At 38.1% G+C, this 23,164-nt stretch overlaps 1 protein-coding gene across 8 annotated transcripts in view; it reads right to left on the minus strand.

The window, feature by feature from the left end:
- Positions 1 to 23,164, minus strand: part of ODF2L (outer dense fiber of sperm tails 2 like) — a 110,762-nt gene that overhangs the window by 21,314 nt on the left and 66,284 nt on the right. For 7 of the 8 annotated variants that reach the window (XM_080655180.1, XM_080655183.1, XM_080655182.1 and 4 more), the window contains exons 2-7: positions 11,636 to 11,798; positions 9,306 to 9,435; positions 5,329 to 5,388; positions 5,137 to 5,208; positions 4,515 to 4,631; positions 855 to 1,040 (exon numbers count right to left, since the gene is read on the minus strand). In XM_080655180.1, the coding sequence (XP_080511306.1) occupies positions 855 to 1,040; positions 4,515 to 4,631; positions 5,137 to 5,208; positions 5,329 to 5,388; positions 9,306 to 9,435; positions 11,636 to 11,775 (705 nt within the window). In that variant the 5' untranslated portion in view covers positions 11,776 to 11,798. Of the gene's footprint in view, positions 1 to 854; positions 1,041 to 4,514; positions 4,632 to 5,136; positions 5,209 to 5,328; positions 5,389 to 8,529; positions 8,659 to 9,305; positions 9,436 to 11,635; positions 11,799 to 23,164 lie in introns of all 8 variants that reach the window. The other variant, XM_080655185.1, reaches the window with a different exon arrangement.

A 23,164-nucleotide genomic window follows, 5' to 3' on the forward strand; every position in this document is an offset into this window, starting at 1 on the left:
AAATTCTTCTGAATGTAGGTAGGTTAACTATTAGTCTTAAAATGTTAATACTTTAGTTTATAAAATATTGTTTTGTTTACATAAGTGTTTGTGCAAGTCTGTTTTCATTTCGAAAAACCTCTAATATTCTGTAAGTCTTAACATAAGGTTCTAAGAGGTGGGATACCAATGAGACATTAAAAAGTAAATATTTTATTAATTGGTATCTGAGTAAATATAATAATTTGTTAAAAACAACAAAGCACTAAGTCCATTTGCAACTCTGTACCTCACGCAAAGATAACTTTCACATGGTGCTGTTTACGTCAGAGAATGGTTTTAAATGCATTACAGAGGTTAAATGAATTACTGAATAAAGACATATGGTCAAATAACATAAATCAGCATTTCCCAAACTTGTGTTCCTCAGAAGCAGTTCCAAGAGTTGTTTTGTGGGTAAAAGAAGAGTTCTGTGGTTAAATAAGTGGTGGGAAATTCTGAGTTCAATACCCTTCATTCCACTGCTTCACTCTTACTGAGTCTTCTCAGGGCCTCTAATATGCTAATGGGCACTGTAAGTTTCCAAAGGGAAATATGTATGAAATGTTACCCTTAGTTGGACATAGAAGCTCTGGGACACACTTAACATAGCCTTTAAGTTCCCAAGGAAACGCTGATATAGTTCCATGTGTAAATTTGACATTTTATGTAATCTTTCAAAAGAAAGACTACAGCAAAAAAACTATGAGTACAGTTTTTCTAGTATCAGTAACCTTAAGAGAAGAATAAAATTATTATATTAAGCATCATGACATTAACTGCATAAACTAAGTACATAAAATAGTTCAGTAAGAAAGAATCTAGTATATACTAACCTGGTTTCTAATCTGGGAACTAAGGTTTTCAATGTCTCCAGTAAAATGTTCAAGCCTTTGTTTGTAAATTTTAGATGCCTTTTTCAGGGCCATGGCTTTTTGCCTACTTGATTCTTTCATTGCTGCTGTCTCATGCTTATTCTTTTTCAATTGCAAGTTCCATTGGACTATCTTGGTCTCTAAGCTCTAAAAAAATATCAGCAACAATTAAACTTTTAAAACTCCAATGTTTATGTAAACATTGCAATAGTATGTAAATAATGTACCACATGAGATTAAAGGATTCATCACACGATTAATAAAAAACAAAAGATTAAAGATAGATGATTTCACCAGTGTTTATCTCTAACCAGTTATAGAATGCAAATTTAAAATACACAATCTACATAAAACAAATGCTACTCTCACTATGGATAACAATATTGCTGATTACAGTACAAACACTAACTTCCTTGAAACTGTTGTGATTAACTAGAACTTCACATCTAGACTATTACACATAGGACTAGTTACCTTGAATAAAAAACAATAGTTGAGCTAGAGACAACTCAAACAATAGGTATACAAAACTCAAAGGAATTAGTAGTTCACCAAAAATATGATCAAAATCTATAGATCATGAAGGGTATGGATGAGATAAACATACAGGTATTTACCAAACTTAAATTTAGTAGAATTAAGGGGCATGCCTTGACACTTAAAAGAGTTCATCAAAGACAATAAAAGTACTGCTTTACCCAATGAGTAGTAGTGGAAGTTATTATCCCAAGACTGAATGAGGTTACATAAAGGAATGACTACTAGTTCTAAAGAGTGAGGGTAAAAAGATGTCTGAAGGCATGTTTCAGTCTATTGAGTTTGATGGTGTTAAACAGCATGACTGTTTTCTTGACATATCTCTTGATGACATAAGGAGAGAGGCTACTAGGCTGGGTTAATGATGAATATGATTTAGTGTGACTACTCTCATGTTTTTCCCCCAAAATTATTTTAAGAGTTTGTATGTAAAGTATTTGAGTACTAAGCATCTAAGAATTTAAAGACCTAAGATTTTAATGCTTTTACATTTTCAGAAAGTTGTGTAATACTTAAAAGAATGTAAAATTATTACAGAATTTAAGTTTTCATCTCAATAAGACAATCATTTTAATTTTTTAAAAAGCAAAGAAGTCACAGTAGATAATGGGGCTTTACTACTTAACTCTACGACCAATAACTAACTACTTTATAACTTCTAATAAAATTGAGATCTTAAATAAGATTTAAAGGCTTTATTTCTTTGAAGAGTGACTAGGTAGATAGGAGAAGCAAAATATTCTTAAGCTGTCTTTAAAAATCTATCTTAAACTAAAGACCCCAGGGAATGTTTTAATAAGTAGTTGGGGGGAAACATGTAAGAGCAGTACGGTGTCTCCTTAAGAGAAACAGACACCATAGGAAATACAGCTGTCATTCCTCTATGAGACCACAGGATGTCATCATCACACCATGAATAACTGCTATACTATTAACCTTTTAAAACACCAAAGGTGAAGCACATTTTCTTTTAATAAGGTTCCAGTCAAAACTTTCTCACTAGATTTATCAAATCCTACACTTAAACACTATTATGGAGTATAATGAAACTATCGAATTATTTTTAGTTTCAGAAAAAACTAACCCCTCACAGTCATTTGCCAAATGAATAGACACATATTTAAAATCAACTATTTGCCTTTTCACAATTCCAAAGAACTATTAACACTGCATATTATAAAGATAATTATTCTGTCTCTTCTAAAATATGAAAATATTCTAATTGTTATAATAAAGATCTAGAAAAAAAATGAGTTCAAAGAATCTTTGGGGTAGTTCTCAGAGAATTATAATGTAATTTATATTTTTAAAAGGCTCAATATAATGAATTGCATCAACAATACTAAAAAAAACTGAGATTTATGTTGCCAGAGTTCATTTAGAGTTGTTATTCTAAAATAAGAACTTGTTAAACCTAAATCAAAGAACTGAATTCTGACATGCAATTACTTCTTAATGTCTTAAATTCCAAAAGTGTAAGATGGAATGTAGAAAAATCAGTAACCAAATGCAACTTCTTTTAATCATTTATAAACAGTTTAATTTTTAAAAAGTAAATTGAACTTCAAATATTAGACAGGAGGCTCTCATTGCAAAATCTTAGGAGTTTGGCCTTATATTTTTTCCTCAAATTATCAGGAATATAAAAAGTAACTGTTAACTTTTAAAAATCACTTAATAGTTCATTTCTGAATTGAAGAAAATAATTTCAAAAACTTCCCCAACTGCTATTTGAGGACATAATTAAAAATTGTGTAAGTAAGGTAAATTATAGTAGATGATTACTTGAGATATTAAATCACATGTAGTCCCTTGTATTTACCATCATGAGCAGAGCAATGCAATAACAACTCTTAATTCATAGGCAGTGCCCCAAGACACTGATGCAGAGGACACAGGGCATCTATGCGGAAAGTGCTTAAAAGCACATGTTGGGGGAGAGAGGACAAAGTTTTACATCCCCTATAAGCCTGTTAATGTCCCTTAAATGGGCGAAAGCTCATTGAAGGGAAAAAAAGAAACACACCAAGTGTCCTCTTGAAACATGTGCCACAGATTGCAGATGTCTGCTAAGATTCAGGAGTGCAAAAGCAAACTAATTTAACCCAGAAGTCCTCACACTCAGTAGGGGTTGTCTTTGTACACTTCTCTTCTGAAATTGAGAATACTACTTAGTTTCCTTTGGCAAAAATAATGGCAGCAAATCCAGATAGCTAGTGTCATATCATAGCAACCTCAACTTCTTATAGCAAGTGACTGTGAGGCTTCCTAAACAATATTTAAACCATCCAGTTTAAACAAAAAAATGTCTCTTATTTATACTGCTAAAAAACTATATAACAAGGAGATTACTTGATTATCTAAACACCAAACCTAGGGTAACTGATTTTATATTTTAAAATATATTTTATTGATTCTACAGAGAGGAAGGGAAAGGGATAGAGAGTTAGAAAAATCGATGAGAGAGAAACATCGATCAGCTGCCTCCTGCACACTCCCCACCAGGGATGTGCCCTTGACCGGAATCAAACCTGGGACCCCTCAGTCCACAGGCTGACGCTCTATCCACTGAGCCAAACCGGTTAGGGCAGGGTAACTGATTTTAAAGTTATTAACATTAGTAAACACAAAAATAATAAACATTTATTGGCTGCTTACTAAATATGTGTGAAAGTATGTATGCATGCATAGATGTGCCCCCCACCCAATAAAGACCAGAATACTATATACCAAAATATAAACAATTGTTTCAGTTTTTGAATTATTTTAATTTTTTTCTCTTTAATGTTACAAATGAATCACAATAAACATAAATCAACTATATAATGGGAAAGGATTTTTAAGTAATTCAAGCTCTACAACCCTTCCTAGAGTGGTACTAAAAAGAGATAGCATTTTAATATGAAGGCAAGTCTTTAGGCAGCCCAGAAATCTTAAGATTCAGATTTGCCTCAAATATACATTTCCCGTAGCAACACTTAAGTTGAATTCTTTCAAAACCACCAAATTCCAGAATTAAGGAAAGGCTTTAGAATAGATCATTAATTTAATCACAAACTATAAAAATGGATGAATATTTATAACCTTTATGTATTCTCTTAATTTATCATTTTCTGCTTCCTTTTTATGTATTTGGAGCTGTAGTCGTTCATGAACTACTTTAACTGATTGTGAAAAACGGCTGGCTTTCAAAGCATTTTCCTAAAACAGAGAAAAGAAATGTGTTATTTGATCTATTTCTCCACAATCTTTAACTTTACCTGTAGTTAAACATGAACTAAAAAACTGATAAAAAGCAAAGTAACACTTTACATAAACCATATTACACACACCCCATTACATATGTATTTTATGTACAGCTATTAGGGATGTTTTCTCCTGCCTCCTTTTATTTAATTATCTCTTTTTAAAAATTCCCATATATGCTCCTAAGTAAAATTATGGGTATACCTAAAATGCTCTATAATACAAATTTATACAAAGTTCCTAACATACAGTAATTTAAGCCAAGTACCCCGACAAAACACCATAAAAATCTAACAGAAAAAAATTTTAAAAATTAAGATAGGCTATTTGCTATGTAAAATATCCAAATAATCTAAAAATCTTTTTGTGTCTATTTCTGAGGATATGAGAGCCAGGATGGAAAGAAGGGAAAGGAGTCAATTTTAAGAAAATAAATGAATTGAGCTCAAAATCTGCTTACCTTTTCATTCTGAAACAAACATAAAAGTTCTTGGATATAGGTCTCCTTTTCACGTACCTTCTTCTTAAGATCCTTCAGCAAATATAATGTTAGAGTTAGGAATATCATAACTTAACATTAGCTAATTTTATAAAGCCGAGCAGCATATAAACAAAAATGTCAGGAGAATAGACACAAGTGTAAAAGACTTACAGTATTTTCACTTTCATTATCAGTTAGCTCCTCTAATATGCTGGATAAACTGTCACCTATCTGTGAAAAAAAGGCTATAATCAGTGTTCACAAATTACATTTCTCCATATAAAAAGTAGAAAGTGGAATAAGCATCAACTAAGAAATTAATATGAACAACAACAATGCAGTGCTGATTTTTAAAAATGTTAACATCAGAAGAATTTTTGCCTAAGTGTTCCAAATCATGTTTTGTCCACAATTCATGAAATTAATTTACTAAATTAATCTCTAAATAATGTCTCAGAAAGTACAAGCCAATGACATAAAAATCACAAAAAATCTTGAATGCAGAGGAAGCTCACAGTGCTATTAATAAATAGGTAAAAAGTATTAAAAACTAATTTTACCAATAAGAATTATTTTTAATTATGGTAAATCATAACAGAATCCTATGTAGACATCTGAAATGAGAACAAAGAATGTTTATTCATTTGAGTATTATATTCCTGCTGGAGAATGTGAAAAAGCTATGTATTCCTTGCACCTATAAGCACATATGCTTTGTAACTGTAATGCAAACTGTATACACAATTTCAGAGAGTTCATGGACGTTCATGAAACCCTCCATATGCTCTATAAAGTCACACAGTGGAATTGCTTGGTACACGTTTTCATTCTCTGGGTGTACACAATTTATAAATGAACTAGAGGCCCGGTGCACGAAATTCGTGCACGGGGCAGGGGGTTGTCCATCAGCTCAGCCTGCACCCTCTCCAATCTGGGACCCCTTGAGGGAGGTCGGACATCCCTCTCACAATCCAGGACTGCTGGTTCCCAACCGCTCACTTGCCTCTGCCTGATTGCCCTTAACCACTTCTGCCTGCCAGCCTAATCACCCCCTAACCACTCCACTGCCAGCCTGATCGACACCTAACTGCTCCCCTGCCAGCCCGACTGCCCCTAATTGCCCTCCCCTGCTGGCCTGGTCACCCCTAACTGCCCTCCCTTGCCAGTCTGGTCGACCCCAACTGGCATCCCCTGCAGGCCTGGTCACCCCTAACTGCTCTCTCCTGCCAATTTGGTCGCCCCCAACTGCCCTCCCCTGCTGGCCCAATCACCCCTAAATGCCCTCCCCTGCTGGCCTGGTCACCCCTAACTGCCCTCCATGCAGGCCTGATCGCCCACAACTGCCCTCCCCTGAAGGCCTGGTCCCCCCCAACTGCCCTCCCCTGCAGGCCTGGGTCCCTCCAACTGCCATTCCCTGCTGGCCTGGTCCCCTCCCCCAACTGCTCTGACCTGCAGGCCTGGGTCCCACCCCCCCAACTGTCCTCCCCTGCAAGCCTGGTCACCCCCAACTGCTCCCCTGCAGGCCTGGTCCCCCCCAAACTGCCCTCACTTGCAGGCCTGGTCCCCCTCAACTGCCCTCCTCTGCTGGCCCAGTAACCTCTAACTGCCCTCCCTGCTGGCCTGGTCCCCCCCAACTGCCCTCCCCTGCAGGCCTGGGTCCCTCCAACTGCCATCCCCTGCTGGCCTGGTCCCCCACCCCAACTGCTCTCCCCTGCAGGCATGGGTCCCGCCCCCCCCCAACTGTCTTCCCCTGCAGGCCTGGTCCCCCCCAACTGTGCTCCCCTGCAGGGCTGGTCCCCCCCAACTGCCCTCACCCGCAGGCCTGGTCACCCCCAACTGCCCTACCCTGCAGGCCTGGTTGCCCCTAACTGCCCTCCCCAGCAGGCCTAGTCACTCCTAACTGTCCTCCCCTGCAAGCCTGGTCCCCCCAAATGCGCTCCCCTGCAGGCCTGGTCCCCCCCAACTGCCTTCCCCTGCAGGCCTGGTCCCCCTCAACTGCCCTCCTCTGCTGGCCCGGTAACCTCTAACTGCCCTCCCTGCTGGCCTGATCACGCACAACTGCCCTCCCCTGCAGGCCTGGTCCCTCCCAACTGCCTTCCTCTGCAGGCCTGGGACCCCCAACTGCGCCCCCCCCCCCTGCAGGCCTGGGTTCCCGCCAACTATCCTCCCATGCAGTTCTGGTACCCCTAAACTGCCCTCCCCTGCAGGCTTGGTCCTCCCCCAACTGCCCCCCCTGCAGGCCTGGTCCCCCCAACTGCCCTCCCCTGCAGTCCTGGTCCCCCCTAAACTGCTCTCCCCTGCAGGCCTGGTCCCCCTCAACTGCCCTCCCCTGCAGTCCTGCCCCCCCCCCCCAAATGCCCTCCACTGCAGGCCTGGTCCCCCCACAACTGCTCTCCTCTGCAGGCCTGGTCCCTCCCAACTGTCCTCCCCTGCAGGTCTGGTTTCCCCCAACTGTCCTCCCTTGCTGGCCTGGTCACCCCCAACTGCCCACAACTGCCCTCCTCTGCCAGCCATCTTGTGGTGGCCATCTTGTGTCCACATGGGGGCAGCCATCTTTGGCCACATGGGGGCGGCCATCTTGTGTCTTGGAGTGATGGTCAATTTGCATATTACTCTTTTATTAGATAGGATGTTCACAGCAGCTTTATTCATGACAGCAAAAAAGTAAAAGCAACCTAAATGGCCATCAACTGAGGAATGGGTAAATAAAAATGGTGTATCATAAGCACTGATACATGCTCTAACATGGATGAAACTTGAAAACACTATTGGATGAAACTTGGAAACACTGTTAAATGAAAGAATGCAGTTATGAAAAACCACATATTAAATGATTACATTTGTATGAAATATCCAGAATCAACAAATCCATAGAAACAGAAAGTAGATCATAGGCTAAGGAGGGCTGGGAGGTGAACTTCTAAAGGGCATGAGTTTTGTAGTGATGAGATGCTCTAAAATTGTGGTGATAGCTACACAATTCTGTGAATATACTAAAAGTCATTGAGTTGTATATTTTAAATGGGTGAACTGTATGGAATGTGACTGTTATCATAAAAAGAATACATGAATGTATAAATGTAATGTACACGAAGCTTAAATTCTATGAGTACTTTATTATAATTGGCTGAAATGAATTATAACATAACAAAGTTTTTGAGAGAATGAAAATATATTTCTACAAAAATATGCTGCTCTCACATAGAACTATTTATGAAACATTAAAAGGGTTAGTTTAATGATTGTCATTTCAAACAAAAATTCAAAAATTCCATCTCAAATATACCAACATTTTAATTCCTACAGTTTGAAAAATAATATAGCCTTCAAGTGAGAAATATCACTTTTAAATTAGTGATTAACGTTCCTTACTTGTTGGTATTCAGTCTTTCTAAGAAGGTGTTCTAAAGCTTGTTTCACACGTTTAAATGTATCTAATTCTTTTGTTAATATTTCCTTCTGTTTAAAAGTCTTCTTCATATTGGATGCAGAAAGATTAGCCCGACAAAATATAAGAACCACATACGTAGTTAAGACATAGTATTAAGACACTCTAAAATATATTACTGTTATCAAAGAATACACTTTTTCTTAGTAATAAAATCACTATTTTGTACACAGTAATAGTAAATACTGCCAAGTTTATTAAGACTAATAGACTCTATTACATAGTACATTAAAGTAAAATGAAATCAAAATAAGAGCTTAAACTATAAAGTATTTTTGGCATTTATTTTGATAAAATTAATATTATACAATCTATTTTTTGTCCCTAACTCAAACTTTAGTGCACTGAAATTTTAGAGATTTCTATTCCACAAAACATTATAGAAAATAGATATATTTCATCTTTCAGAATATTTTGGTTTTAAATTCACTCGTGAGAAAAGCTGACTCTCTAATTTAACTCCAGGTAAATTAAGCACCAAGGTAAACAGTTTCTAGCTTAGCCTCTTATCACATGCATGCCTGATACTATCTTTGAGGAGAAGAATTGTGGAATAAAGAACACTGGTAAGACTACATTTTTTGATGTCAAATACCAGTATATGAGCATAACTACTTTAAGATATGAGACCTCAGTTAGTGCAATCTGAATATTATGCTAACTTTTCATTTTTTTAGATGTTCACAAGTCAAGTACTCACATTTTCAAAACTAATTTCTTCAATGGTGTCCTTACATGGTAGAAGTGATTCTACAGAATAGGTTGCCAACTCAGCTTCCTTAAATGTTGCTTCCAACTCAGTCTTTTCATTTAGGATGTCCTGCTTTAGACTAATTAGATATGCACAAACAAAATTTAAGTTAAATGTGTCACATAAATGACGTATATTTTTATGCATATATAACATAGCTTACCTAAATATTACAGTTCCATAAATTGCTCTGCAAAGTGTAACAGTAAATTATCACTGGAAATGTAATGAACTTTTCAATACTCCCATATTTTTTCTACATTTACTATAAACAGAAAGACAGCTTTTTAAATGATCTACACTAATAAAAGAGTAACATGCTAATTGACCGTACCTTTGTGACACCCACCAGCCAATCAGGAGTATGCAAATTAAACCAACAAAGATGGCGGGTTAATTTGCATACACAGGTGCCAAGTGGCCGGGGGCGGGGCGGGGCGGGGCGCTTGCATCATCGCCATGGCAAATGACGCAGGTGTTCCGCACCACCCCAGCCGCTCCGGGCCTCTGGGCAGTGTGGGAAGGCGGAAAGGCAGCTCCGGCCAGAGCGAAGGCAGTGCTGGCAGCCAGGGGAAGGAAGGCCCATTCTTGCATGAATCTTTGTGCATCGGGCCTCTAGTAAGATATATAAAACATAAAGAGCAACAACAGCAGTGTTTTCACTGTACCATTTGATCATTACTCAACACCCCTTTTCTGGTTTGTAAAACCATTTGTGGGAGTGTTTGTCTTTTTTTTCTTCCCTTCCTTCTCCTTTATTTCAAACCCAAAATATTTCTCTTTCTTGACCTTATGCCCAAACACTTTCTTGAAACTTAGTACGCATCAAAAAAAAAAAAAAAATTCCCGAGAATGAATAATCTAAACAAGTAGAAAACAAAGAACTAAAGCTCTCCATATACCTAAAAATCCTTTACATTTGGCTTTATAATAATTATCATTCAGGACAAAACTGATAGTATTTGCCTTCTTCATTATGTTTTACCTAAACACTACTGTGTATCACTCTAAATTTTTTTGGTGGGGGATGTCACATTGTTATATTCTGAAATCAGGATGCTTTTTACAATCTCTGTCACTCAAGAGGAAGTCTTTAGCTGTCTATCCTGCACGTGCCTCATACTTATAGAATAAGTGTCTAATGCTTTGCTGAAATATCCCAGAGATGGGTTGCATCACTTTTTTAACCCGTAGGAATGAAGGGTCATGGAAAAGGGCTGAGGGAGCTGGTGAACTAGGAATCTAGGAATGTTTAGCAACATTCCAGAAGCAAGACTCCAATGTAGGCTTGCTGTATATTGTAATTAAGAGTCCAGCAGCAAGAAATTTTATTTCAGTTAGAGATGCTCCTAAAAATGCCATTATCACCAATAATCTTATTAGCAAGAACAACTCTTGAGTCAAAAAGTGACCTAGAAGAGTTAGGCTTAAGTATAGAGAAATTTTGAGAATACTTTACCTCGTTTATTATACGTAAATTTATTTTTATGTAAGCACAGTTATTTGAAATAAAAATCTATGTATAATTAAGGAGCTTTTTCAATATTTATAAATAAAATTCCAAGTCCTTCTTTAATTGGCAGCTTTTCTCTTTCTTTATAGAACACATAATGGCTCATCAGCATTTGATGGCATCTTAGAGACTATGTCAAAAAGCAAATTGTGTTCTTAAAGCACCACTGGCTTAAAGTGATGGGCCTAAGAACATGCTGGCTATGAATGACAATTGTCCATTATTAAAAACCATGGGCAGAAAGTCAAGAATGATTATATATGACTGAATATTTTCATTTATAACAAGTTAAACTAGATGCTGGTCCATACCATCCATACTAACAATATTGGTATTTTAAGATTGTCATTTTGGGGAGCAATAAGTCATATAAATAATGAGTATATGCCTCATTCTAAAAAAGCAAAATATGGCAGGTATTTGTTAAATAACAATATAGCAAGTGACAGCGAACTGGTGCTCATGAACTACATTTCCAATATTTCAGAATTTATATCTCCACTTACCTTAGTTAAAACACTTTATACCTTATAAATTCTTAATAAGTAAGGTTTTCGTTTTTAATTTTATTCCCTGAGATTCCAAAAAACTAGTCAAATTCTGCTAAATGAGTATATTGTAATAAGATTAAATAAATATGTTAACTATAAGAGTTGAAGAAGATATTCTAGAAAGAATGCTGTATTTGATTCAAATAATTTACAATATAGGCAAAACATGAAACCCTGAAATCAGAAAATTAGATATCCCCTATTGTTGAGAATACCAGCTGAGATGATTTTCACTGATGTGCTGTGGTAAATGTTCTTTCTCTGGTATACTTTTAAAATGGGAAATCAGTTCTGAATGACTTCCATCATTTGCAGGCTTCTCCATAAATTCGGTCAATGAATTTATAGGTGGCATCCACAACAACTTCTCCACATAAGCTGAAAGTTAGGAAATAATTTAGTTATTAAGCTTATCATTTCATTAGATTCTTTTTATGTCATTACCCTAAAATAAAAATCTAAAGATGTGTAAAAAAAATATTTCACAGACGAAACTCAACAAATAGGGATTTTAACTGCTACTAATTGTGATACTAATTCAAAATAGTATCAAGATTGCACAACACAACCATTCAACAATTGTCAATATCCATACACAGTTTCCAAAAGGTCCACTATTTGCTATATGATCACAGAATGTAGAAACTTTTAATTAATTGACTTCTTGAAGTATTATAATATCTTAATCCAGTCAGATTAGAAAACAGATATAAAAAACATGGGTTACATACCACACAAGTTACCACACATTAATGAAACTCTAAAAAAATATCTTTGGAGCATATTTATATTTATAAAAAACATTTATTAAAAAAAAATCCACCATGGGTTAATGATAGTTCTGTATCATTAGATCCATGCAATAAGAAATGTATGTTATTTATGCCTAGGACAGTAAAATCAACATACTTTTGAAAGTATTTGACAATAATAGCTACAAAAAAAGGTAAGTCATTCCTTTGAAAGTAGACCTTTCAAAATTAAATTCATTTACTCCTATTTCCAAGCTCAATCTAGGATAGTCTTTGGAGATAATGATTAGAGAGTTGTCATTACTTCTAAATTTTACTAATCTAATTGTTTCACCCAAACTTGGAAATGTCATTTTTAAAAGTGAATATTAATTCCTTTAAAATTGTTTCAGTTTAAGTAATGTGTTAGTATTTCAGCAATCATTAAGGCTGTGTTTTCAAGAGAACCAAAATGGCGGTGGAAGAGAAAGACCTGTCCCGAGCCTTGTCCCGGAGCAGATAGAAAGAACAGCTGAGGGTCGCACAAGGAGTGTCTGTTGGAGAGTTAAGGGACAGCTATACTCCAGGAGAAGGTGGGGGACTGCTGGACGGGGTTCCCCTAACCGGGCAGCCCCCACTGCTGCTGGGTTCCCTCCTGGAGCCACCAGCTCGGATGCGGAGACCGCGCCATCTTGAAGGGGACAGTGGATGTTATTGGAAGCCTGAAAATCTACAACTGTGGCACCCACCAAACAGCTGCGAACCCCAGAACACTGGTCCCCAATTGGCGCAAACACACAGATTCAGAGGAGCTCTACACTCCACCACGGAAAGGTCAGATTTCGCCTGGGATAAGGTGAGGTCTCTGGTCCCGGTGGGACAGAGAAACGCGCGCACTGCGGAAGCTGGAGGACCAGGGGAAGTCTGAGCCTAGAAAAATCCATGGCTGTTGGGGCTGGCATGATCTGTGAATGTGGAAGGGGGTCCTCAGAGCTGCTAACAGAAGGGATCTCTTAAAAACAATCCATTTTGATCTGACGCAGAAGGACAGCCTAAAAACTCTGGGAGTGTGCCAGCTGTTTGGACACAAGGGAGGAAAGGGGATTGCGCAGGCTTAGCAGCAAACCCGGAGTTTGCACACTTGCGCTTTCTCCTCTTTGAATCCTTGTTTCTGATTACTGAGTCCAATACATAGGATCACCCAGTTGGGGACACCCTAAAAGACTGCAGGGGAAAGTTGTGTTTCTGGAACCTGGGGATCAGAGCAGGGAGTGACCATCAGAGAACCAGCTCTGGGGCAGCCCACTCCCACAAACCGGTACTGAGTGCCATAGGGAAAGCAGGATCTAAAGCAGGGGCTAGAAAGAACCCATAGAACCAGAAGTCAACCCAGAAACACTGCCACCCAGGGGCTGAATCACAAATTGACTTCTGTGTAATCACAAATTAAGGAATACCAGAAAGTAAGACACACCACCTACTTAAAAATCAGGACTGCCTTACAACACCGAGGAGCAGTGGAACGCAGGGAACTGCAATACTGTCCTGACTGGGAAACATGTGTGCCAAACAGAATAGAGGAAGTGAATGACCTTCACTACTGCACATTTTATTTTTATATTTTTTATTTATTATTTTTTTCTTTTTCATCTTTTACTTAAACTAATTTTTTCTTTTTTCATCACTTGATTTTACCTTTTTAATTATTACATTTTTATTTTCAATCAGTATTATTACTACTACTATTTTACTTTTTTTAAAAAAAAGTGTCATTTTATTTTCCCTTTATTTGACTTTGAGATTAGTGTTCTACATTCTACTTTCATCTTTCCTTTAGCATCATTCTACTCTATCTCAACTCTATCTTTATGCCATCACTCTCTTCCTAACTTTTGCCCTTTGTTGTCCTGTTTCTCTTACCCTTTTCCTGCCTTAGATTTTCCTGATTCCTTCTTTTTACCCCCTGTTAAAATTTCACCCTACTTATATATCTAATTTCCAATCCCCTACTCCAAGTTTATGCACACCTCTCTCTTCTCTGTCATCACTATCCAAAAATTTTCTCTCTGTCCTTTTGTTGTTGTTTGCTCGAATGTTGACTATATCATTTTTTATGCTTGTTTGTGAGATTGTTTTGCTTATTTTTTGTTTTTTGTTCTTGTTTGCTTTGTTTTTGTTTGTTTTTTTGCATCTGTTTTACCTTGCCTCACTTGATATTAATTGTTGTTTGTAGTTTGTATTCATCTCCAGGTACTTGTTGCTGGCATTTGCTGGGATTAGTGGCTGTTCTATTGGAGTTTTCCCACCATATAGACAGTTTGTTCCCCTTTTCTTCTTATTCTTTTTCTTTTCTCTTTTACTTTTTTTTTTCCTTTACCCAATTTCATTTTGGCACTCCTTTCCTTTTTCTTTTCCCCTCTCCTCTTCTTTCTCTCCTATCCCCTAATTTGCCTTTCTCTGGTGGTCACCTTAATTTGGGGTTATTAATATTGTGAATACATTTCTGTTCAGTGCCTTGTGTGTGGAACTTGGTTGTGTTGTATTGTGTGCCTTTATATCAACACAGGAGAGAGAGAGCTACATAACCAGACACCCGGAGAAGCAGAGACCATGGGGAGACAAAGAAACAGCCCACATATGAAAGAAAAGCAGGCATCACCAGAAAAGGAAGTAAATGAAACGGAGGCACAACCTGCCAGAGAAAGAATTGAGAGAAATGGTCATAAGGTGGCTGAAAAGAATGGAAGACAAATTTGACAATATGAGTAAGAACCAAGAGGAAATGAAGAAGAACCAAGAAGAAATGAAAAATGACATCACTGCTGTAAAGAACTCAATAGAAAGCATCAAGAGTAGACTAGAAGAAGCAGAGGACCGCATCAGTGAGCTAGAAGAAAAGGTAGGAAAAAATACCCAAGTAGACCAGCTTCTAGAAAAAAAAAAATTAAAAAGCAGGAGGAGAGCCTAAGAGAACTTTGGGACAACACGAAACAAAACAGCATCTGCATAACAGGGTGCCAGAAGGAAAGGAAACAGAGCAAGGAATAGAAAACTTGTTTGAAGAAATAATGACAGAAAATTTGCCTGATATAGGGAAGAAAAGACCCACACAAATCCAAGAAGCTCACAGAGTCCCAAGCAAAATGAACCCCAAAAGACCGATGCCAAGGCACATTTTTTTAATAACTCTTTTTTCAGATTATTACAATTGTTTCTCCTTTTTTCCCCCATAGCTCCCCTCCACCCGGTTCCCACCCCACCTTCTGCCCTTACCTCCCCCCACCCCACTGTCCTCATCCATAGTTGTATGATTTTTGTCCAGTCTCTTCCTGAACGCCCCCATACCCGTCTCCCCCTGAGAATTATCAGTCCACTCCCTTTCTATGCCCCTGATTCTATTATATTCACCAGATTATTCTGTTCCTCAGGTTTTTAATTCACTTGATTTTTAGGTTCAGTTGTTGATAGATATGTATTTCCTGTTCATAATTTTTATCTTTACTTTTTTCTTCTTCCTCTTCTTTAAGAATACCTTTCAGCATTTCATATAATACTGGTTTGGTGGTGATGAACTCCTTTAGCTTTTTCTTATCTGTGAAGCTCTTTATCTGCCCTTCAATTCTGAATGATAGCTTTGCTGGGTAGAGTAATCTTTGTTGTAGGTTCTTGCTATTCATCACTTTGAATATTTCTTGCCACTCCCATCTGGCCTGCATAGTTTCTGTTGAGAAATCAGCTGACAATCCTATGGGTACTCTCTTGTAGGTAACTAACTGTTTTTCTCTTGCTGCTTTTAATATTCTCTTTGTCTTTTGCTCTTGGCATTTTAATTATGATGTGTCTTGGTGTGGTCCTCTTTGGATTCCTTTTGTTTGGAGTTCTGTGCGCTTCCTGGACTTGTAAGACTATTTCTTCCACCAGGTGGGGGAAGTTTTCAGTCATTATTTCTTCAAATAGATTTTCAGTATCTTGCTCTCTCTCTTTTTCTGACACCCCCAAAATTCTTATGTTGTTACGCTTGAAGTTGTCCCAGAGTCTTCTTACACTATCTTCAACTTTTTGGATTTTTTTTTCTTTTTGCCTTTGGTTGAGTGTTTTTTACTTCTTTGTATTTCAATTCTTTGACTTGATTCTTGTGTTTCTCTAGTCTTTTTTTGGGTCTCTGTATAATATTTTTTATTTCCGTCAGTGTATGTTTAATTTCTAGTTGGTCCTTTTTCATATCTTCGAGGGTCTCGTTATATTTATCGGCCTTTTCTAGGATATTCCTGAAAAGCCTTATAACCATGGTTTTGAATTCTATATCCAGTAGTTTGTTTTCCTCCATTTCTTTCGTTTGTGATCTGTTTCTTTGTCGCCGCATTTTCACTGCTTCCCTGAGTTGGTAGGGTAGCTTTCTGTGCTAGGTATCTTATATGGCCCAGTGGGTTGGCCTCCCCAGTTAACCTGAGGTGGATACTCTTGGTGCACACCTTTGTGGACTGTGTGTACAGCTTTGTTGTACTTAAGTCTTGATTGTTGTTGGTATGACTGGGAGGAATTGACATCCAGGCCAGTTCGCTGTGAGGATCAGCTGTGTCTACACTGGGAGAAGTTCGGTGCTGGAGACTGCCTTATAGGATTAGACTTGCCAAATTGCAAAAGCCTCTGTGCTCAGCTTGGATGGGGTGGAGTCTCAGGGCGGAGCAGACAGTCTTGGCTTCTTGTCAGCCTTTCCTTGCACACGCGCCTCCTGACCTCTGTCTTCCCCAGCACCCGAGTCTCCGCCTGAGAGTCCAGATTCCCCCCACAAGAGCGTGGGTCCCCAGGGGCTCACCTGGAAATGGGGTTCAGTGCAGTAAGAACTGGGGCTCAGTGCAGTCAGGAGCTTCCGATTCCCTTCCACTAGGGAAAGCTTGTGGCAACCACTGCAGTCTTTGTGCGCACTGCCACGCACGCCTCCAGACCCTGCCTTCCCCGGCTCCCGAGCTTCCGCCCAAGAGTCCAGATTCCCCCCCGTAAGAGCCTGGGTCCACAGGGTCTCGCCTCAAACTGGGGTTCAGTGCAGTCAGAATTGGGGCTCAGTGCAGTCAGGAGCTTCCAACTCCCTTCTGCTAGGGAAAGCCTGTGGCAACCTCTGCAGTCTTTGTGCACACTGGCGCACTCGCCTCCAGACCCCTGCTCGCCGGGGCTCCCCCGGGTCTCCGAGTCTTCGTGTGCCTTTCTACCTGACAGTCCAGACTCCCCCTGTATGAGCCTGGGTCCACGGGGTTTCGCCCAGAACTGGGGTTCAGTGCAGTCGGAACTGGGGTTCAGTGCAGTTGGGGGCTTCCTTCCCCCTCCCGCCAGAGAAAGTCAGCCAGGATCTCAGCCGCCATTCTTCTCTGCGCACACAAAGACCCTTTGCCATACCTCCAATTCTCCGTGAGCTTTCCTCTTTCCTTCTAGTTGTAGAATTTCCACTCAGCCAGCTTTTCTGTGGTTCTGGATGGTGTCCGTTCTTTTAGCTGTAGTTTTGAAATTGTTGTGCGAGGCAGCAGTTTAGGTGCTTACCTATGCCACCATCTTGGTTTCTCCCCCACCAAGGCACATTATAATTAAATTGGCAAACACCAATGACAAAGTAAGAATCTTAAAAGCAGCCAGAGAGACAGAAAGATACCTACAAAGGATCCCCCATCAGACTAGCAACTGATTTCTCAACAGAAACTCATCAGGCCAGAAGGGAATGGAATGACATACACAAAGTCATGCAAAGGAAGGGTCTGAATCCAAGAATACTGTACCCAGCAAGGATATCAATCAAAATTGAAGGTGAAATCAGGACCTTCACAGACAAAAAAGGACTAGGGAATTTATTACCACCAAACCAGTGATGCAAGAAATGCTAAAAGGTCTGCTCTAAAAAAAAAGAAATAGGAAGCGAAGAAGGAACACAGGGGTAAAGAATAAAAATGGCGACAAGTAAGTACCTACCAATAATAATTTTAAATGTAAATGGATTAAATGCCCCAATCAAAAGACATAGGGTAACGGATTGGATTAGAAAAAAGACCCATATATCTGCTGTCTACAAGAAACCAACCTCAGAAAAAAAGATGCACACAGACCGAGTGTGAAGGGATGGAAAAAGGTTTTCAGGCGAATGGAAATGAAAAAAAAGCTGGGGTAGCAATACTTGTATCTGAAAAATTAGATCTCAAAGTGAAGGACATAACAAGAGATAAGAAAGGCCACTTCATAATAGTAAATAGGGAGCAATCCAAGAAGAAGAAATAACTCTGGTAAACATACGGACCCAATACAGGAGCACCCAAATACATAAAAAAAAACTCATGGAGGATATCAAAGGAGAAATTGACAGCAATACAATCATAGTAGGAGACTTTAATACCCCACTATCACCATTGGACAAATCCTCTAAACAAAAAATCAGCAAAGAAACATCAATCCTAAATGACTCACTAGACCAGATGGAATTAATTGACATCTTCAGAACATTTCACCCCAAAGCCACAGAATATACATTCTTCTCAAGTGTACATGGGTCATTTTCAAAGATAGGCCATATGCTGGGTCATAGGCAAAGTCTCTTCAAATTCAAGAAGATAGAAATCATATCAAGCATCTTCTCAGATCACAGTGGCATAAAACTAGAAATCAACTACAATAAAAACAATCCAAAAAAATCAAACACATGGAGACTAAACAGCATGCTATTAAAAAATGACTGGGTTACCAGAGAGATCAAGGAAGAAATAAAAAATATCATGGCAACAAATGACAATGAAAACACAACAATCCAAAACCTATGGGACACAGCAAAAGCAGTCTTGAGAGGGAAGTTCATAGCTGTACAAGCCTACTGCAAAAAAACAAGAAACAATGGTAATAAATTACCTAACCCTACAACTCAAAGAGTTAGAAATAAAGCAACAAGAAAAGCCCAGTGTACGCAGAAGGAAGGAAATAATAAAGATCAGAGCGGAGATAAATGACATTGAGACCAAAAAAACAATACAAAAGATCAACAAAACCAAGAGCTGGTTCTTTGAAAGGATAAACAAGATTGATGAAACTCTAGCGAGGCTCACCAAGAAGCAAAGCAAGAGGACCCAAATAAACAAAATCAGAAATGAAAGAGGTGAAATAACAACAGACTCCACCGAAATACAAAGGATTGTAAAAAAGTACTATGAACAACTCTATTCCAACAAACTGGACAACCTGGAGGAAATAGACATATCCCTAGAAAACTACAACCTTCCACACTCAATCAGGAAGAATCTAAACATCTCAATAGGCCAATAACTATGGAAGAAATTGAAGCAGTTGTCAAAAAGCTTCCAGCCAACAAAAGCCCAGGGCCAGACGGCTTCACAGGGGAGTTTTACCAAACATTCAAGGAAGAACTAAAACCTATCCTCTTCAGACTATTCCAAAAAATTCAAGAGGAAGGAACACTTCCAATCTCATTCTATGAAGCCAGCATCACCCTAATACCAAAACCAAATAAAGACAACACAATGAAAGAGAATTACAGGCCAATATCCCTCATGAACATAGATGCCAAAATCCTCAACAGAATTCTAGCAAATTGAATCCAGCAGTACATCAGAAAGATCATAAACCATGACCAAGTAGGATTTATCCCAGGAATGCAAGGATGGTATAATATCTGCAAATCAATAAACTTCATACATCACATAAACAAATTGAGAGATAAAAATCACATAGTCATATCAATTGATGCAGGAAAAGCATTTGACAAAATCCAACACCCTTTCTTGATAAAAACTCTCAACAAGGTGGAAATAGAAGGATCATACCTCAACATAATAAAAGCTATATATGATAAGCCCACAGCTAACATCATACTCAATGGGCAAACCTAAAACCATTTCCCCTAAGAACAGGAACAAGACAGGGGTGCCCACTCTCACCACTCCTGTTCAACATAGTATTGGAAGTATTAACCATTGCAATTAGACAAGAAAAAGAAATAAAAGGCATCCAAATTGGAAAAGAAGAAGTAAAGCTGTTCTTATTTGCAGATGACATGATATTGTACATAAAAAAAACCCGAAAGACTCCATCAAAAACTAATAGACTTAATAAATGAATTTGGCAATGTAGCAGGATACAAAATTAACACCAAGAAATCTATGGCATTTCTATACACCAATAGTGAACATACAGAAACACTAAAAAAGCAATCCCAGCCCTAACTGGTTTGGCTCAGTGGATAGAGCATCAGCCTGTGGACTGAGGGGTCCCGGGTTCGATTCCAGTCAAGGGCATGTACCTTGGTTGCGGGCAATTCCCAGTAGGAGGTGTGCAGGAGGCAGCTAATCGATGTTTCTCTCTCATCGATGTTTCTAACTCTCTATCCCTCTCCCTTCCTCTCTGTAAAAAATCAATAAAATATATTTAAAAAATAAATAAATAAATAAATAAATAAATAATAAAATAAAAAAGCAATCCCATTTACCATCGCACCAAAAAAATTAAGATACCTAGGAATAAACGTAACTAAGGAGGTAAAAGACCTATACGTGGAAAACTACACGACACTGAACAAAGAGATAGAGGAAGACATAAACAGATGGAAGAACATACCATGTTCATGGATTGGTAGAATCAACATCATCAAAATGTCCATATTACCCAAAGCAATCTATAAGTTCAATGCAATTCCCATTAAAATACCAATGACATATTTCACAGACCTAGAATGAACCTTCAAAAAATTCATCTGGAATAAAAAGAGACCCCGAATAGCTGCAGCAATCCTGAGAAAGAAGAACAAAGTAGGTGGGATCTCAATACCAGATATCAAGCTGTATTACAAAGCCACGGTTCTTAAAACAGCCTGGTACTGGCACAAGAACAGACATATAGATCAATGGAATAGAATAGAGAACCCAGAAATCGACCCAAACCACTATGCCCAATTAATATTTGACAAAGGAGGCATGAACATACAATGGAGTCAAGACAGTCTATTCAACAAATGGTGTTGGGAAAAGTGGGCAGATACATGCAAAAAAAATGAAACTAGATCACCAACTTTCACCATACACAAAAATAAACTCAAAATGGATAAAGGACTTAAACATAAGACGGAAACCATAAAAATACTAGAGGAATCCACAGGCAGAAAAATCTCAGACATATGCCTAAGGAACTTCTTCACTGATACTGCCCCTAGGGCAATGGAAACTAAAGAGAAAATAAACAAATGGGACTACATCAAAATAAAAAGCTTTTGCACAGCAAAGGAAACCATCAATAAAACAACAAGAAAGCCCACTGCATGGGAGAACATATTTGCCAATGATATCAATGATAAGGGTTTAATCTCCAACATTTACAGAGAACTCATACAACTTAACAAAAAGAAGATAAACAACCCAATCAAAAAAATGGGCAACTGATCTAAATAGACACTTTTCAAAAGAAGACAGAAGGCCAAGAGACATATGAAAACCTGTTCAAAGTCACTAATCATCAGAGAGATGCAAATCAAAACAACAATGCGTTACCATCTCACACCTGTCAGAATGGCTATTATCAACAAATCAACAAACGACAAGTGTTGGCTAGGATGCGGAGAAAAAGGAACTCTTTTGCACTGCTGGTGGGAATGCAGACTGGTGCAGCCACTGTGGAGAACAGTATGGAGTTTCCTCAAAAAACTAAAAATGGAACTCCCATTTGACCCAGTGATCCCACATCTAGGAATATATCCCAAGAAACTAGAAACATGAATCAGAAAGGATATATGCACCCCTATGTTCTTAGCAGCACAATTCACCATAGCTAAGATTTGGAAACAGCCTAAATACCCACCAGCAGATGAGTGGATTAAAATACTGTGGTATATCTACACAATGGAATACTATGCTGCGGTAAAAAAAAGGAGTTCCTACCATTTGAAACAACATGGATGGAGATGGAGAGTATTATGTTAAGTGAAATAAGCCAGGCAGAGAAAATAAATATCACATGATCTCACTCATTTGTGGAATATAATGAACTGCATAGACTGATGAACAAGAACAGAACCAGAGACTGAGAAACGTTGATCAGAACCTCAAACCTCAGGGAAGGAGGGGGTCAGTGGGAGTAAGGGGGAGAGATCAACCAAGGGACTTGTGTGTATGCATATGAGCCTAATCAATGGACACAGACAACAGGTGGGTGCGGCATGAGTGGGGGTTGGGGGGTAATGGGGGAATAAGGACACACATATATAAAAATAATAAAATAATAAAATAAAATAAAATAAAATAAAATGGCTGTGTTTTCACAACTCTTACCACACATATATATTTGACTTCAGTTTATACAAAATCAAATATTATATTTAAGACTTTCTGCATTTCTTCAGAAATAGCTCTTTGTAATTTATTTTTATATATTTGTGTTATAAAATACGTATGTTCAAGAATTTTCAATACTTTCGGTAAATGGAAGATTACAGGTTAAGAGTTATTCACAATATTTTATTAGCAATTCATAAAACTTCCAAAGTGTCTGTAAAAATGTACCTACTTTTGTGTGAAGATTCTATATATATCAGAAAGGCAAATATTTAGGATGTAGACCAATGAAAAACATGATCATATTTTGGAAATACCAGAAATGCATGTCCAAATTGAACTGCTGAATAAACCTACAGATAGTCTAAGATGATCTACTGGAATGCTGCAAACATGCAACATCCATTATTAGGGAGTAACAATATTTGAGCTATCTATAGTTTAGAAGAATTAAAAATATACACATACACAAAATTAAATAAACCAATTTAAGGATGAAGAAGAGTATGCTCTGGATAAGTCACTGCAATCAAGAGAATTTTATCATCTACTGCTTTGTTCAGATGCAATAGTTACTCCACTCAGAGAGGAACTATACATTTCAGTCATTAAGTATTTGCTTCTCTGTACACTAGAATATAAAGAAAGAATGTCTTATTTATATTTGAATCCTCAGCACCAATAAGCCTTGTACAAGTTAAGCAGTAAC

Source organism: Plecotus auritus (assembly GCF_963455305.1).
Source record: "Plecotus auritus genome assembly, chromosome: 2".
Classification (NCBI taxonomy): Eukaryota; Metazoa; Chordata; class Mammalia; order Chiroptera; family Vespertilionidae; genus Plecotus; species Plecotus auritus.